The sequence below is a fragment of the Ranitomeya variabilis genome, chromosome 1, assembly GCF_051348905.1.
Source record: "Ranitomeya variabilis isolate aRanVar5 chromosome 1, aRanVar5.hap1, whole genome shotgun sequence".
Classification (NCBI taxonomy): domain Eukaryota; kingdom Metazoa; phylum Chordata; class Amphibia; order Anura; family Dendrobatidae; genus Ranitomeya; species Ranitomeya variabilis.
Window position 1 is genome coordinate 1044983158 of NC_135232.1, and position 18724 is coordinate 1045001881.

Here is an 18724-nt window from a genome sequence, read left to right on the forward strand (position 1 = left end):
AGACAGGATTTCATCAAATCCCCTCCACTATGCAGGAACATCTGGACGCTGCTTGTTTGACGCTGCAGCGCTGCGCAGCGTCAAACAAGCAGCGTTTCCTGAACGTGGAAACATACCCTGAATGTGTGAGTGTGGGGTTTTTTTTCGATTTAAAAGTGTTGATTTTATTTTAATTACTGTTAAAACCATTTGCAGTTGATGTACTTGTATTTAAAATAAAGAGCATGTCAGCTCCTAATTGTGATTTAAAAAAAAAAGAGTGAAAAAAAAAGAAAATAATAAAATTTTTGTTAAAAAAATGTCCGTAGTATCATTTCATACAGGTAAATTTAAAACAGGTGTATGTACCAATGGTTATACTTGCAATACACAGTTGGTTGAGGGCACTTTTTTTTAATAAAGGTTACACTTAAAGGTTTTTTGGGGGAGGTGATTTTTGAAAATAAAATGTGGTAAATATATGTTTACATGGTGGGTTCACATTTAAAAATTTTTTTTGGGGAACATGGAAATGAATGGTATACCGTGCACCTGTTTTGGGGTTTTGGTGTTCACATTTAATGAACTTTTCTCACATCATTTTAGCAGGGTGTTTATAAAAACATTACCTAGTTTAGGGGGTGGTCTAACTAGAAATGCATTATACTTATTATAGATACACCAGGGACCAGGACCACAGCCGCCGCCTGTCAGCCCAGGACCACAGCCGCCGCCTGTCAGCCCAGGACCAGCCCACCAGGACCACAGCCACCAACTGTTAAATGTAAGTTTTGAAGACCCCAAATCTGCTGCTTCAATGTGTAGAGCAGATTGCAAGTGTCTTTAAACTTACAGAAAAACCAGGACCACAGCCGCCGCCTGTCAGCCCAGGACCAGCCCACCAGGACCACAGCCACCAACTGTTAAATGTAAGTTTTGAAGACCCCAAATCTGCTGCTTCAATGTGTAGAGCAGATTGCAAGTGTCTTTAAACTTACAGAAAAACCAGGACCACAGCCGCCGCCTGTCAGCCCAGGACCACAGCCACCGGCTTACTTCCACAACAATGTCCTCTTCTGACAGCCCTCCTCCACAGCAACAGCGTGTATCGGTAAGTTAACACAAAATATTTTATTTTTTTTATTTTTTTTTTAAATTTACGTTTTTTTGGATCACTACATGCATAAATTATGTTTCAACAGGAAGCTGAATCAGATGAGGAGCTGTCAGAAGGGGGCGAGATGGGTGGAGAGATGCAAGTGGAGGAGGAACCAAGTGTAAGTAGTGGTGAAACAGTTGCTTCGCACATCACACTGCACCATACACAAAACAGATTTTCATACATAACTAAACACAGAAAATATATGCCTACCTATAACTGAGAATTTGTTTCCTTTATTTCAGGCTGCTGCTGCTGCTCCTGCTGCTGCCGCTGAAGGTTCTCCCAGACACTCCCAGAGTCAGCGGACTCGTCGCCGCGGTCGGCCATCAGTGAGGGTTTTTTTTTTTGGGAGGGGGTTTCTATTGGTACTTTAGTGTTTCAGTGTACTAATTTGTTTGTTTTTCTTCTTTTTTTTGGCACAGGCTTCACAGCGTGCTCCCGCAGAAGAGGATGATGATGATGATATCGACATCGACAGCCTCATTGAGGAGGTTCGCGAGCGGGAGCCGCTGTGGAACATGGCTGACCGCAGGCATGCCGATACCAGTGTCACCCGTCGGCTCTGGGACGAAGTGTGTCGCAACCTGTTTCCAAGGCGGGAGAGCCTTCATCCTCAGCAGCAGAGCAAACTAGGTAAGTATTCACTTTCCAGTGATGTTTTGAGCTGACTGTAATGTATTGCATTTACCAATTTTTTTTTTTTTCTTTTGATTCTTGTCTTCACAGTTGGAAAGGTTAGGAAGCGGTGGCGGTCACTGAGGGATCGCTTTAAGAGGGAATTCAACGATGAGATGAAGGCCCCGAGTGGCTCTGCAGGAAGGAAGAGGAGCAAATACAAATATGGCCAGGCCCTCTCCTTCCTGAGGCGAACCATGCTGAGCAGAGTGTAAGTATTCTACAGCCCACTAATAACCATGTTAACCTGTCTACTTAGTTTGCTTTCAGTCAGGGCTTTTTCATTCCAATGTATTAATTTCTTTTGTTTTTTCTTTCACAGCACCTTCTCCAGCCACCGGGCGCCTGCATCTTCCTCTGCGCCCTCTGGAGCGATCCCTCCTGAGTCCGCCACTGAGGGCCACGTCGGTAGGCCCCACACCTCTGTTCCCTCCTCTGACCCCTCTGTCCCCTCCACTGACCCCTCTGTCCCCTCCACTGACCCCTCTGTCCCCTCCACTTCATCCGCCCCAAGCAGTGGAGCATTATTGCAGGCTTCATTGCTCGCATCTGATGCTGAACAGTTAGCGTTCCCTTTACCCCACCCCTCTGATCCTGCCACCTCGACACCACCATTAGGTTCGTGGCGGCAGCGACAGAGGGGTCAGGAAAGGAGCTATGCTCCTGAGTTCTTACACCTGAATGCATCCTTCCAAGGCTCTTTCAAAATTTTGGGAGAGCAAGTGACTGCTGGTTTCAACATGGTGCAGTCACGCATCAGTGAAACAAGCCAGGAAACCAGCAGTCGCTTGGATAGGCTGCATTCAGCTGTAAGTCCCGATCCGGCCAATATTTTTTTCCAATCCATGCTCAGGAGCATGGAGAAGCTTTCTTTTGAGCAACAGATGCGGGTAATGAATACCTGCCATAATGCTCTACTGCAGGCCGTTAATGAATCGACCCACACACCTCACCACACCTCCACTCCAATTCCACCCCAGGCCCCATTTCCACACCATACCCCCCATTACCAAACCCAGCCCCAATACCCACACCAGCACCATTACCAAACCCAGCCCCAATCCCCACACCAGCACCATTACCAAACCCAGCCACAAACCCCACGCCAGCCCCATTACCCAACCCAGTCCCACTACCCTACCCAGTCACAATACCCAACCCAGTCCCCACAACAATCCCGGCCCCCAGACCAAATTACTTCCCCAATGTTTTCTTTAGGGCTGTCCCACACGTCCAGATAATTCCGGTACCGGAATAAATCGGTACCGGAGTTATCCGTGTCCGTGTGCCTGGGAACTCACGGAGGCCATACGTGCGGCACACGTGTGCCGCCCGTATGGCGAGTGGGTACCACACGGAGCGTGTGGTACCCACTCTGCATGGTGCTGAAGCTGCGATTCATATCATCCCTGCAGCAACGTTTGCTGTAGAGAAAATATGAAGAATAGTGTTTAAAATAAAGATCTATGTGTCCGCCGCCCCCCCACCCCCTGTGCGCCCCCCCGCTGGTCAGAAAATACTTACCCGGGTCCCCCGTCGGCTGTCGCTCCTTCCTGGTCTGGCCGCGGCTTCTCCTGCATGCGGTCACGTGGGCCCGATCATTTACAGTCATGAATATGTGGCTCCACCTCCCATAGGGGCGGAGCCGACTATTCATGATTGTAAATGATCGGCCCCACGTGACCGCATACAGTAGGAGGCGCGGCCAGACCAGGAAGGAGCGAGGGAGCGGGTAAGTATTTTCTGACCAGCGGGGGGGCGCACAGGGGGTGGGGGGGCGGCGGACACATAGATCTTTATTTTTAACACTATTCTTCATATTTTCTCAATAGCAAACGCTGCTACAGGGAAGATATGAATACCGGCTTCAGCACCATGTGGGGGGGACAGCGCTTACTGTAGCGTTGTCTTCTGCACGCACACGGACTCCAGATGGAGAATGTCCGTGTGAGGTCCGTGTTTTACGCGGACCCATTGACTCTATTGGGTCCATGTAAAACGTGCGCTCCCACGAACACTGACATGTCTCCGTGTTTGGCACACGGAGACACGGTCCGCAAAAAATCAATGACATCTGCACAGATGCATTGATTTTTATGGGTCTACGTGTGTCAGTGTCTCCGGTACGTGAGGAAACTGTCACCTCACGTACCGGAGCCACTGACGTGTGAAACCGGCCTCACCCAGCTTTTCTCTTCCCCCTACCCCAACACCACCCCCCTCTGGTCAGCCTCTTGGTTTTACCCCCCCTTCCACTGCACCCCAAACAAGTAGGGTTTCCCCACCTATCGACGTGGTCCAACCTTCCTGCCCCTCCTCCTCTCATATCTCCACCCAACAATTTCAAGACTTGTAAATATGTTTTTTAAATGTTTATAAAATTTTGCAAAGTTTTCCCAAAAAAAAAAAGGAAAATAAAAAATATCTATTTTTTTGGCAAAAAAAAAAAAAAAAAATAGAGTTAAAATAAAATTCTGATTATAATTCTACTCTTTGTGTGTGTGTGGATTTCTTAAGGTAATATAATAAAAAAGGTTTAATAAAAACAAACACCAGACATGTTAAAGGTATAACACAATGGTTTTACTAGCAAGAAAACCACGTTTTTTGGCCTTTTTTTTTTTTTGGGCAGAAACACATTTTTTACATAAACAAAACACATGGGAAACAGGTTACACATGGGAAACAGGTTACACAATCATGTCTTGCCACGGGATCCGCCCGACAGGTGAGACAAAATAATCGGCAAACTGGTCCCTCATCCTTGTAACAGAACCTGTAGAGCGAACCGAGCTGCTGCGGTAGTCCCACAAGGTGGTCTCCAACTCTTCATCATCCAAGGAAACGGGCTCCTTTGAAAGGACAAAGTTGTGGAGCACCACACAGGCTTTAACTACCTCGTCTATAGTTGTTGTTTTCAGCTTGATAGCCGTCAGCAGAACTCGCCACTTCGCCGTCAATATGCCAAAGGAACACTCCACTACTCTTCGTGCTCTAGTAAGCCGGTAATTAAAGACCCGCTTGGTATGGTTTAAGTTCCGGCTACTGTACGGTTTCAGTAGGTGCGGCGACAGTTGAAAGGCTTCATCACCTACAAAAACATATTCCAGGGCTGGGTCATTTGTTCCTGGCAGTGGTCTGGCTGGCGGTAAATCGTAGCTCTCTCCATAAAGGCAACGACCCATCGGAGAGTTTTTAAGAACTTGCGAATCGTTGGACCGTCCATATGCTCCGATGTCCACGGCAAGGAACCTGCAGTTGGCATCTGCAATAGCCATAAGGACGATGGAGAAATACTTCTTATAATTATAATACTCCGATCCTGTTCCTGCCGGTTTCGCAATGCTTATATGTTTCCCGTCAACTGCACCCACACAATTAGGGAAATTGCAAATTTGCTGAAACTCTTCAGCACTTCGCAACCAGATTTCCATGGATGGTTGGGGGATATACTCTGGTTGCAAAGTGGTCCAAACAGCCCGACATGTGTCCTTCACTATTCCAGAGATAGTTGAAATGCCCAGCCTGAACTGATAATGGAGCGAAGTCATAGATTCACCCGTAGCTAGGAAACTTAAAAAAAAAAAAAAAAAAAAAAAAATGTTAGAAAAAATTGCACAGACCAACAAGTTTTAATATGGCACTGTTATTTTTTTTTTAAGGACGGGACACCCAATAAAACCAGCATGAAACCGGTGTAAAAAAACAGTGGAATGTCCGCCAAGAAAACCCAAATTACATGCTGCAGAAAATAGTGCGCAGTATGCCAGCGCAGTATTGTCTGCAGCATGTAATATAACATTAAAAATGACCAATGACAGGAAAAAAGCAGTTGCATGTCATCAAACCCAAAAAACTTTAAAAAAAAAAAAACTGCAGGAAATGCAACGCAATATTTCAGCGCAGTATTTTCTGCAGTCTGTTATCTAACATTCAATATCAGCAATGACATTTAAATAAAGCAGTGGAATGTCCGCCAAGAAAACCAAAATTACATGCTGCAGAAAATAGTGCGCAGTATGCCAGCGCAGTATTGTCTGCAGCATGTAATATAACATTCAATGTCAGCAATGAAATAAAAAAAGAGGCTTACCGCAGGGTCACCATCAGCCGCTCCGCCGGTGTGATGGCAAGCCTCATCCTTGTGTCCTGTCTTCGGATGACATCCTCCATTTTTGCAAGCAAAAAATCAAAATGTTCAATCCTCATCTGCACGTAGTTGTGGAATTTGTGTGGATTGTGCCGCAACTCCAGGTACAGAGTGGACTGGACACCCCGGGTCATCCGTAGCTCATTAATCGGATGAATCCACAGTCGTCTCCGTCTCCGTTGCTGCAGAAGCATCTGACGCCTTTCCGCTGCCGCCTCCTTCTCCCGCACTATGATATCCAGGCGATTTGTCTCAAAGATAACGTCGGTAACCAAACTAGCAATCCTCCCAAGAACACCTTCCATCGCTGCCACAAAACTAAAACCCACAAAGATGGGCTGTAAAAACAGTACTATATAGTTTTTCAAATTTTCCAGTAGCCAATCAAATTTGGGAGCCTCCCATTTTAAAAACGGATGCGTCGGAAAAACGGATACAACGGATGGTAAAACGTATGCAACGTATGCAACGCATCCAGTATTTTCGACGGAAACGTTTAGCGGATTTGCGACGGATCCGTCGAAATGCTGGATGCGTGGCATACGTTTGTCACCGTTTTTCACTTTTTTGACGCATCCGTTTTTTCGGCAAAAAAACGGATTTGCGACGTAATGCAGTTAACGCTAGTGTGAAACTAGCCTTACTCCTACTGGTTCTGAAAGGAAAAAAAGCTACATTTAAAACATAGTTGAACCAGAGTTGCCACAAATTCAAAAATGGATCATGACATTCAGTGGAAGATCCCGGAACGTCTGAGACCTATGGTCTGGAAAAGGTTGGAAACGCCTACCTTTATTTCGCCCTCGGAGGGGAAAATGGGCAGGGAACCCCAAGTATGAACTAGTCTGCTAGTTGGGACACTGCGGTACCTGAGGGTATGGTACTGGAACAAAGAATTTCAGGAGAGCAAGGGACAGCACAGAGGAAAGGATATATGATCAATGAGGATTACTGTGCGATGCCTGTGACTGAACTGGACATGCTGAGTAAAGTTGTTTAGTTAAAAATGAATATGGACTCTGTCAATCAGTGTGTGATGATATCTGAAGTCGGGACCCTGCAACCTGAGGAGGTCTCTAACCTAAAAGTGAGTGACTTGCACTGCACACACATCACACAGCAGTTGGGACTTTGTTATTTCTTTGCGGGGTGCCAGGGTGTGCCAGAACAGCAGCCCTTTGCCATGACTACCACCCTGGCCACCTCACAAGTACACAGAGGCTTTTTGGCACAGTACTTCCACAGACACGGGTGCAGAGTACCCACACGGGCTCTTTGGCACAGTACTCCTGCATACATGGGTGCAGATTTAAACACAGAAAGACATGGAGTGAAAGTCCAAATATTTGTGTGCAAACATGTATAACTTTATTAAATATAAAGGCACATAGCATAAATAAAAGCATGTATCAGAACAAGGTAATCATATAGATAGTCATGGGTAGGGTTGAGCGACTTTCATTTTTTTAAGATCGAGTAGGGTTTTGGGAAACCCGATTTTGTCCAGAGTCGAGTCGAGTGCAGTCGGCCGATTATCGCTAAAAGTCGGGGATCGACCGAAACACGAAACCCAATGCAAGTCAATGGGGAAGCATAGTCGGCAGTGAGTGGAGGCCAGGAAAACACCTACAGTGCCCATTTTAATGCCAAAAACATCCATTCTTGTTTCTGAAGCTTGTCAATCTTAATTAACTTTATAATAATAGTTGGGCATAGGGAATTGGGGGTCATTTGGCAAAAGTTGTGGGGGGAGTAGGGCCGGCTCAAGTTTTTCGTGGGCCCAGGAAATGCGGACTACGTCACGGCGGTGTTGCAGGGAAAGGTAAGTATTTAAAAGTTGCAAGTGCTGTGATCCTGAGCAAGCAGGGGGGGGGCCCACTCGTTCGCATTGCCACTGGCACAGGGCCCCTCAAAGTACGGCGGTGTGTTTGCATGGCGGGGGCGCCTCCCACCAGCAGCGACACTTTTGCGTACTCTGAGGGGCCCTGTGCCAGTGACGTCGCCAACGAGTATGCCCCCCCACCTGATGAAGGAACCTGCACTTTCATCTGCACCTTCCTCTTTGTCCCTGTGTAAGGTGGTATAACATGCGGGAAGGGGAACCTTACTTTCAGCAGGGACAGATTCTGGCTGTGTAGAGTACAAGGGGAATGTAGTGGTCTAGGTCAATGTACCAGCAGACTCATTTAGCAGTGGCTGGGCAATGGGCAGGATGAGGAGGAAACAGATATAGGGCCAAAGAATAAAGTAGGCTACATGCAGTTCAAAATTGGTAACAGGACTAAACAGGCGGCATTGCTTTGTTCAGTGGAGTAGCAAACCCAAGAGCAGCAGACACTGTTTCAAGGGCCTAACCACACTAGTAGGCCAAATGCAGTTTAATATCTGATAGTATAGGGCGAAAGCCAGAATGTGGAAGCTCAGCTTTGTTCAGTTGAGGACAACACCAGGGAGTGGCAGACACCTTTAGTAGGCCGGAAAAGCCTATTGCATTTTTTAAAATGGTAATTTGGAGCAGAAGGTTGAAGCTCAGCTTTATTTAGTTGAGGGCAACACCAGGGAGGGGCAGAAGCCGTTAGTAGGCCCTAACCACCATTTTTTTTTTAAAACCACTTAATGAGAGCCGGAAGGTTGAAGCTCAGCTTTATTTAGTTGAGGACAACACCAGGGAGGGGCAGAAGCCGTTAGTAGGCCCTAACCACCATTTTTTTTTTTAAAACCACATAATGAGAGCCGGAAGGTTGAAGCTCAGCTTTATTTAGTTGAGGACAACACCAGGGAGGGGCAGAAGCCGTTAGTAGGCCCTAACCACCATTTTTTTTTTTAAAACCACATAATGAGAGCCGGAAGGTTGAAGCTCAGCTTTATTTAGTTGAGGACAACACCAGGGAGGGGCAGAAGCCGTTAGTAGGCCCTAACCACCATTTTTGTTTTAAAACCACTTAATGAGAGCCGGAAGGTTGAAGCTCAGCTTTATTTAGTTGAGGACAACACCAGGGAGGGGCAGAAGCCGTTAGTAGGCCCTAACCACCATTTTTGTTTTAAAACCACTTAATGAGAGCCGGAAGGTTGAAGCTCAGCTTTATTTAGTTGAGGACAACACCAGGGAGGGGCAGAAGCCGTTAGTAGGCCCTAACCACCATTTTTTTTTTTAAAACCACATAATGAGAGCCGGAAGGTTGAAGCTCAGCTTTATTTAGTTGAGGACAACACCAGGGAGGGGCAGAAGCCGTTAGTAGGCCCTAACCACCATTTTTGTTTTAAAACCACTTAATGAGAGCCGGAAGGTTGAAGCTCAGCTTTATTTAGTTGAGGACAACACCAGGGAGGGGCAGAAGCCGTTAGTAGGCCCTAACCACCATTTTTGTTTTAAAACCACTTAATGAGAGCCGGAAGGTTGAAGCTCAGCTTTATTTAGTTGAGGACAACACCAGGGAGGGGCAGAAGCCATTAGTAGGCCCTAACCACCATTTTTTTTTTTAAAACCACATAATGAGAGCCGGAAGGTTGAAGCTCAGCTTTATTTAGTTGAGGACAACACCAGGGAGGGGCAGAAGCCGTTAGTAGGCCCTAACCACCATTTTTTTTTTAAAACCACTTAATGAGAGCCGGAAGGTTGAAGCTCAGCTTTATTTAGTTGAGGACAACACCAGGGAGGGGCAGAAGCCGTTAGTAGGCCCTAACCACCATTTTTTTTTTTAAAACCACATAATGAGAGCCGGAAGGTTGAAGCTCAGCTTTATTTAGTTGAGGACAACACCAGGGAGGGGCAGAAGCCGTTAGTAGGCCCTAACCACCATTTTTGTTTTAAAACCACTTAATGAGAGCCGGAAGGTTGAAGCTCAGCTTTATTTAGTTGAGGACAACACCAGGGAGGGGCAGAAGCCGTTAGTAGGCCCTAACCACCATTTTTTTTTTTAAAACCACATAATGAGAGCCGGAAGTTTGAAGCTCAGCTTTATTTAGTTGAGGACAACACCAGGGAGGGGCAGAAGCCGTTAGTAGGCCCTAACCACCATTTTTTTTTTTAAAACCACATAATGAGAGCCGGAAGGTTGAAGCTCAGCTTTATTTAGTTGAGGACAACACCAGGGAGGGGCAGAAGCCGTTAGTAGGCCCTAACCACCATTTTTTTTTTAAAACCACTTAATGAGAGCCGGAAGGTTGAAGCTCAGCTTTATTTAGTTGAGGACAACACCAGGGAGGGGCAGAAGCCGTTAGTAGGCCCTAACCACCATTTTTTTTTTTAAAACCACATAATGAGAGCCGGAAGGTTGAAGCTCAGCTTTATTTAGTTGAGGACAACACCAGGGAGGGGCAGAAGCCGTTAGTAGGCCCTAACCACCATTTTTGTTTTAAAACCACTTAATGAGAGCCGGAAGGTTGAAGCTCAGCTTTATTTAGTTGAGGACAACACCAGGGAGGGGCAGAAGCCGTTAGTAGGCCCTAACCACCATTTTTGTTTTAAAACCACTTAATGAGAGCCGGAAGGTTGAAGCTCAGCTTTATTTAGTTGAGGACAACACCAGGGAGGGGCAGAAGCCGTTAGTAGGCCCTAACCACCATTTTTTTTTTTAAAACCACATAATGAGAGCCGGAAGGTTGAAGCTCAGCTTTATTTAGTTGAGGACAACACCAGGGAGGGGCAGAAGCCGTTAGTAGGCCCTAACCACCATTTTTTTTTTTAAAACCACATAATGAGAGCCGGAAGGTTGAAGCTCAGCTTTATTTAGTTGAGGACAACACCAGGGAGGGGCAGAAGCCGTTAGTAGGCCCTAACCAAAGTTGAAGGCCAAATGCAGTTTAATTTCTGATACTATAGGCCGAAAGCCAGAAGGTGGAAGTTCCGATTTAGACAGTGGAGGACAATTTGAATTAGGGACTGCAGACAGACTTAGTAGGCTGTCCCCTGTGGACCATGCATCCACCACATTAACCCATTGCGCCGTAATGGACACGTAATCTTCCGTGGCCATGCCTACAGGTCCATGCGTCTGTTGTCAGGTGCACCTTTGTACTCACAGATTGCCAGAGTGCATGGACAATGCGGTCTTCTACATGCTGGTGGAGGGTTGGGATGGCTTTTCTCGCAAAAGAAGTGTCGACTGGTTAGCTTGTAGCGTGGTACAGCGTAGTCCATCATGGCCTTATTAATAGTAAATAAAATATATAACTAGGCTCTATGAACTTTTAAATAGGTTCCAGGGGTACACGGGCAGCATTGGTGTGGTCAGTGGAGGAGTATTGCAAGTAGGGGCTGCAGACAGGCTATCAAAGGCCTAAAATAACAAACAGTAGGCAGTCATGGCAGTTTTACATCGGTTACATGGATACACAGGCAGGCACTCCAGGCAGCATTGTGGTCAGTGGAGGAGTATTGCAAGTAGGGGCCGCAGACAGGCTATCAAAGGCCTAAAATAACAAACAATAGGCTCATGGCAGTTTCACAGCGGTTACATGGATACACGGGCAGGCAGCTTGGTGGTGGTGAGTGGAGGAGTATTTAAAGTAGGGACCGCAGACAGGCTTCAAAGGCCTAACATAAGAAAATGGGCTGGCTGTAGGCACTTTATAATTGGTTCCAGGGGTACACGGGCAGCAGTGGTCTGGTCAGTGGAGGAGTATTTAAAGTAGGGACCGCAGACAGGCTTCAAAGGCCTAACATAAGAAAATGGGCTGGCTGTAGGCACTTTATAATTGGTTCCAGGGGTACACGGGCAGCAGTGGTCTGGTCAGTGGAGGAGTATTTAAAGTAGGGACCGCAGACAGGCTTCAAAGGCCTAACATAAGAAAATGGGCTGGCTGTAGGCACTTTATAATTGGTTCCAGGGGTACACGGGCAGCAGTGGTCTGGTCAGTGGAGGAGTATTTAAAGTAGGGACCGCAGACAGGCTATCAAAGGCCTAACATAACAAACAATAGGCTCATGGCAGTTTCACAGCGGTTACATGGATACACGGGCAGGCAGCTTGGTGGTCAGTGGAGGAGTATTTAAAGTAGGGACCGCAGACAGGCTATCAAAGGCCTAAAATAACAAACAATAGGCTCATGGCAGTTTTACAGCGGTTACATGGATACACAGGCAGCTTGGTGGTGAGTGGAGGAGTATTTAAAGTAGGGACCGCAGACAGGCTATCAAAGGCCTAAAATAACAAACAATAGGCTCATGGCAGTTTCACAGCGGTTACATGGATACACGGGCAGGCAGCTTGGTGGTGGTGAGTGGAGGAGTATTTAAAGTAGGGACCGCAGACAGGCTTCAAAGGCCTAACATAAGAAAATGGGCTGGCTGTAGGCACTTTATAATTGGTTCCAGGGGTACACGGGCAGCAGTGGTCTGGTCAGTGGAGGAGTATTTAAAGTAGGGACCGCAGACAGGCTTCAAAGGCCTAACATAAGAAAATGGGCTGGCTGTAGGCACTTTATAATTGGTTCCAGGGGTACACGGGCAGCAGTGGTCTGGTCAGTGGAGGAGTATTTAAAGTAGGGACCGCAGACAGGCTATCAAAGGCCTAACATAACAAACAATAGGCTCATGGCAGTTTCACAGCGGTTACATGGATACACGGGCAGGCAGCTTGGTGGTCAGTGGAGGAGTATTTAAAGTAGGGACCGCAGACAGGCTATCAAAGGCCTAAAATAACAAACAATAGGCTCATGGCAGTTTCACAGCGGTTACATGGATACACGGGCAGGCAGCTTGGTGGTGGTGAGTGGAGGAGTATTTAAAGTAGGGACCGCAGACAGGCTTCAAAGGCCTAACATAAGAAAATGGGCTGGCTGTAGGCACTTTATAATTGGTTCCAGGGGTACACGGGCAGCAGTGGTCTGGTCAGTGGAGGAGTATTTAAAGTAGGGACCGCAGACAGGCTATCAAAGGCCTAACATAACAAACAATAGGCTCATGGCAGTTTCACAGCGGTTACATGGATACACGGGCAGGCAGCTTGGTGGTCAGTGGAGGAGTATTTAAAGTAGGGACCGCAGACAGGCTATCAAAGGCCTAAAATAACAAACAATAGGCTCATGGCAGTTTTACAGCGGTTACATGGATACACAGGCAGCTTGGTGGTGAGTGGAGGAGTATTTAAAGTAGGGACCGCAGACAGGCTATCAAAGGCCTAAAATAACAAACAATAGGCTCATGGCAGTTTCACAGCGGTTACATGGATACACGGGCAGGCAGCTTGGTGGTGGTGAGTGGAGGAGTATTTAAAGTAGGGACCGCAGACAGGCTTCAAAGGCCTAACATAAGAAAATGGGCTGGCTGTAGGCACTTTATAATTGGTTCCAGGGGTACACGGGCAGCAGTGGTCTGGTCAGTGGAGGAGTATTTAAAGTAGGGACCGCAGACAGGCTTCAAAGGCCTAACATAAGAAAATGGGCTGGCTGTAGGCACTTTATAATTGGTTCCAGGGGTACACGGGCAGCAGTGGTCTGGTCAGTGGAGGAGTATTTAAAGTAGGGACCGCAGACAGGCTATCAAAGGCCTAAAATAACAAACAATAGGCTCATGGCAGTTTTACAGCGGTTACATGGATACACAGGCAGCTTGGTGGTGAGTGGAGGAGTATTTAAAGTAGGGACCGCAGACAGGCTATCAAAGGCCTAAAATAACAAACAATAGGCTCATGGCAGTTTCACAGCGGTTACATGGATACACGGGCAGGCAGCTTGGTGGTGGTGAGTGGAGGAGTATTTAAAGTAGGGACCGCAGACAGGCTTCAAAGGCCTAACATAAGAAAATGGGCTGGCTGTAGGCACTTTATAATTGGTTCCAGGGGTACACGGGCAGCAGTGGTCTGGTCAGTGGAGGAGTATTTAAAGTAGGGACCGCAGACAGGCTTCAAAGGCCTAACATAAGAAAATGGGCTGGCTGTAGGCACTTTATAATTGGTTCCAGGGGTACACGGGCAGCAGTGGTCTGGTCAGTGGAGGAGTATTTAAAGTAGGGACCGCAGACAGGCTATCAAAGGCCTAACATAACAAACAATAGGCTCATGGCAGTTTCACAGCGGTTACATGGATACACGGGCAGGCAGCTTGGTGGTCAGTGGAGGAGTATTTAAAGTAGGGACCGCAGACAGGCTATCAAAGGCCTAAAATAACAAACAATAGGCTCATGGCAGTTTCACAGCGGTTACATGGATACACGGGCAGGCAGCTTGGTGGTGGTGAGTGGAGGAGTATTTAAAGTAGGGACCGCAGACAGGCTTCAAAGGCCTAACATAAGAAAATGGGCTGGCTGTAGGCACTTTATAATTGGTTCCAGGGGTACACGGGCAGCAGTGGTCTGGTCAGTGGAGGAGTATTTAAAGTAGGGACCGCAGACAGGCTATCAAAGGCCTAACATAACAAACAATAGGCTCATGGCAGTTTCACAGCGGTTACATGGATACACGGGCAGGCAGCTTGGTGGTCAGTGGAGGAGTATTTAAAGTAGGGACCGCAGACAGGCTATCAAAGGCCTAAAATAACAAACAATAGGCTCATGGCAGTTTTACAGCGGTTACATGGATACACAGGCAGCTTGGTGGTGAGTGGAGGAGTATTTAAAGTAGGGACCGCAGACAGGCTATCAAAGGCCTAAAATAACAAACAATAGGCTCATGGCAGTTTCACAGCGGTTACATGGATACACGGGCAGGCAGCTTGGTGGTGGTGAGTGGAGGAGTATTTAAAGTAGGGACCGCAGACAGGCTTCAAAGGCCTAACATAAGAAAATGGGCTGGCTGTAGGCACTTTATAATTGGTTCCAGGGGTACACGGGCAGCAGTGGTCTGGTCAGTGGAGGAGTATTTAAAGTAGGGACCGCAGACAGGCTTCAAAGGCCTAACATAAGAAAATGGGCTGGCTGTAGGCACTTTATAATTGGTTCCAGGGGTACACGGGCAGCAGTGGTCTGGTCAGTGGAGGAGTATTTAAAGTAGGGACCGCAGACAGGCTTCAAAGGCCTAAAATAACAAACAATAGGCTCATGGCAGTTTTACAGCGGTTACATGGATACACAGGCAGCTTGGTGGTGAGTGGAGGAGTATTTAAAGTAGGGACCGCAGACAGGCTATCAAAGGCCTAAAATAACAAACAATAGGCTCATGGCAGTTTCACAGCGGTTACATGGATACACGGGCAGGCAGCTTGGTGGTGGTGAGTGGAGGAGTATTTAAAGTAGGGACCGCAGACAGGCTTCAAAGGCCTAACATAAGAAAATGGGCTGGCTGTAGGCACTTTATAATTGGTTCCAGGGGTACACGGGCAGCAGTGGTCTGGTCAGTGGAGGAGTATTTAAAGTAGGGACCGCAGACAGGCTTCAAAGGCCTAACATAAGAAAATGGGCTGGCTGTAGGCACTTTATAATTGGTTCCAGGGGTACACGGGCAGCAGTGGTCTGGTCAGTGGAGGAGTATTTAAAGTAGGGACCGCAGACAGGCTTCAAAGGCCTAACATAAGAAAATGGGCTGGCTGTAGGCACTTTATAATTGGTTCCAGGGGTACACGGGCAGCAGTGGTCTGGTCAGTGGAGGAGTATTTAAAGTAGGGACCGCAGACAGGCTATCAAAGGCCTAACATAACAAACAATAGGCTCATGGCAGTTTCACAGCGGTTACATGGATACACGGGCAGGCAGCTTGGTGGTCAGTGGAGGAGTATTTAAAGTAGGGACCGCAGACAGGCTATCAAAGGCCTAAAATAACAAACAATAGGCTCATGGCAGTTTCACAGCGGTTACATGGATACACGGGCAGGCAGCTTGGTGGTGGTGAGTGGAGGAGTATTTAAAGTAGGGACCGCAGACAGGCTTCAAAGGCCTAACATAAGAAAATGGGCTGGCTGTAGGCACTTTATAATTGGTTCCAGGGGTACACGGGCAGCAGTGGTCTGGTCAGTGGAGGAGTATTTAAAGTAGGGACCGCAGACAGGCTTCAAAGGCCTAACATAAGAAAATGGGCTGGCTGTAGGCACTTTATAATTGGTTCCAGGGGTACACGGGCAGCAGTGGTCTGGTCAGTGGAGGAGTATTTAAAGTAGGGACCGCAGACAGGCTATCAAAGGCCTAACATAACAAACAATAGGCTCATGGCAGTTTCACAGCGGTTACATGGATACACGGGCAGGCAGCTTGGTGGTCAGTGGAGGAGTATTTAAAGTAGGGACCGCAGACAGGCTATCAAAGGCCTAAAATAACAAACAATAGGCTCATGGCAGTTTTACAGCGGTTACATGGATACACAGGCAGCTTGGTGGTGAGTGGAGGAGTAGTGCAAGGAGTGTCTGTCCCAGTACTCCCAAAATATAAATAGATGTTAATGTCTCGCAAAACAACCAAAACAAAAAAAAAAGGTGGCATACTTAGGTACAGGGGTGGGCTCATCTACTGAGTTTCTGACATAGTAATTTGGCAGTAACTATTTAATGGTGCCAATATAGGACACAGACACAGACTACTTTAAGTTGCATCATAGATGTCTACAAATTTGTATTGTCAGTGCCAGACATTGAATGATGTCAGCGAATAGACTAAAGATTGGTGGAGCTGTGCGACATAATTTTGCACGTGGTAGAGCACATTTTGAGCTGGGGTAGGGGGGAACTCTCTTGAGGCCGGCGGGACCGCCCCAGGGCCCCTCATGTTACAACGGTGTGTCTGACGTTGGGTGCGCACCACCACCGCCAGAGACACTACATTGTACTATGAGGGACCCAGTAGCAATGCCGTCAACCAAAAGCGAGCACACCCACCTCTTCAGACAAACAGCAGTCTCACGGGTGCTTGCGCCAAGTCGCGATACCACGGCCCCGTGTGGGGAGTTTTGCCATTTAGGGAGGTGTAAACATGTCGTATGCTGTACAATCAGCTGCAGCAAATTAGACATTAGAAAAGTAATTCACAGGCAAGAGCTTTTCATAGGAAAGCTAGGTGTCGGCCGGGCAAGGTGGGGCAAAAGATTTCGAAATCCAGTTGTGGTTCATTTTAATGAATGTTAGATCGTCAACATTTTGGGTAGCCAGACGAGTCCTTTTTTCGGTTAATATTGAACCTGCAGCACTGAATACTCTTTCTGATAGGACACTTGCTGCCGGGCAAGCAAGCTCCTGCAATGCATATTCTGCCAATTCTGGCCAGGTGTCTAATTTGGAGGCCCAGTAATCAAATGGGAATGACGGTTGAGGGAGAACATCGATAAGGGATGAAAAATAGTTAGTAACCATACTGGACAAATGTTGTCTCCTGTCACTTTCAATTGATGCAGCAGTACCTGTCCTGTCTGCGGTCATAGCAAAATCACTCCACAACCTGGTCAGAAAACCCCTCTGTCCAACGCCACTTCTGATGTGTGCACCCCTAACACTCCTAGTCTGCTGCCCCCTGGAGCTTGTGTGAGAACGATCACGTGCGCTGTGTGCTGGGAATGCCTGAAGCAAACGGTCAACAAGAGTTGATTGTTTGGTTGCTAATATTAGTTCCAAGTTCTCATGTGGCATAATATTTTGCAATTTGCCTTTATAGCGTGGATCAAGGAGGCAGGCCAACCAGTAATCGTCATCGTTCATCATTTTCGTAATGCGTGTGTCCCTTTTTAGGATACGTAAGGCATAATCCGCCATGTGGGCCAAAGTTCCAGTTGTCAAATCTCCGGTTGTGATTGGTTGAGGGGCAGTTGCAGGCAAATCTACGTCACTTGTGTCCCTCAAAAAACCAGAACCCGGCCGTGACACGCAACCAATTTCCTGTGCCCCCGTGAAAGTTTCCGCATTAAAAATATACTCATCCCCATCATCCTCCTCGTCCTCCACCTCCTCTTCGCCCGCTACCTCGTCCTGTACACTGCCCTGACCAGACAATGGCTGACTGTCATCAAGGCTTCCCTCTTCCTCTGGTGCAGACGCCTGCTCCTTTATGTGCGTCAAACTTTGCATCAGCAGACGCATTAGGGGGATGCTCATGCTTATTACGGCGTTGTCTGCACTAACCAGCCGTGTGCATTCCTCAAAACACTGAAGGACTTGACACATGTCTTGTATCTTCGACCACTGCACACCTGACAACTCCATGTCTGCCATCCTACTGCCTGCCCGTGTATCCTCCCACAAATAAATAACAGCACGCCTCTGTTCGCACAGTCTCTGAAGCATGTGCAGTGTTGAGTTCCACCTTGTTGCAACGTCTATGATTAGGCGATGCTGGGGAAGGTTCAAAGACCGCTGATAGGTCTGCATACGGCTGGCGTGTACAGGCGAACGTCGGATATGTGAGCAAAGTGCACGCACTTTGAGGAGCAGGTCGGAGAACCCAGGATAAGTTTTCAATAAGCACTGCACCACCAGGTTTAAGGTGTGAGCCAGGCAAGGAATGTGTTTCAGTTGGGAAAGGGAGATGGCAGCCATGAAATTCCTTCCGTTATCACTCACTACCTTGCCTGCCTCAAGATCTACTGTGCCCAGCCACGACTGCGTTTCTTGTTGCAAGAACTCGGACAGAACTTCTGCGGTGTGTCTGTTGTCGCCCAAACACTTCATAGCCAATACAGCCTGCTGACGCTTGGCAGTAGCTGGCCCATAATGGGACAACTGGTGTGCAACAGTGTCATCTGCCGATGGAGTGGTTGGCCGACTGCGTTCTGTGGAAGAGCTGTAGCTTCTGCAGGAGGACGAGGAGGAGGAGGAGGGGGTGCGAACGCCTACAGCCAACTGTTTCCTAGACCGTGGGCTAGGCACAACTGTCCCTAAATTGATGTCGCCTGTGGACCCTGCATCCA

At 47.5% G+C, this 18724-nt stretch overlaps 1 protein-coding gene across 1 annotated transcript in view; it reads left to right on the forward strand.

Annotated features, from left to right (window-relative positions):
• Positions 1-258: 258 nt before the first annotated feature.
• Positions 259-18724, forward strand: part of LOC143800030 (uncharacterized) — a 28430-nt gene continuing 9964 nt past the window's right edge. Inside the window, exons 1-3 of the mRNA XM_077281171.1 lie at positions 259-1774; positions 1868-2027; positions 2139-2241. Of these exons, the coding sequence (XP_077137286.1) occupies positions 1660-1774; positions 1868-2027; positions 2139-2241 (378 nt within the window). The 5' untranslated portion in view covers positions 259-1659. The remainder of the gene's footprint in view (positions 1775-1867; positions 2028-2138; positions 2242-18724) is intronic.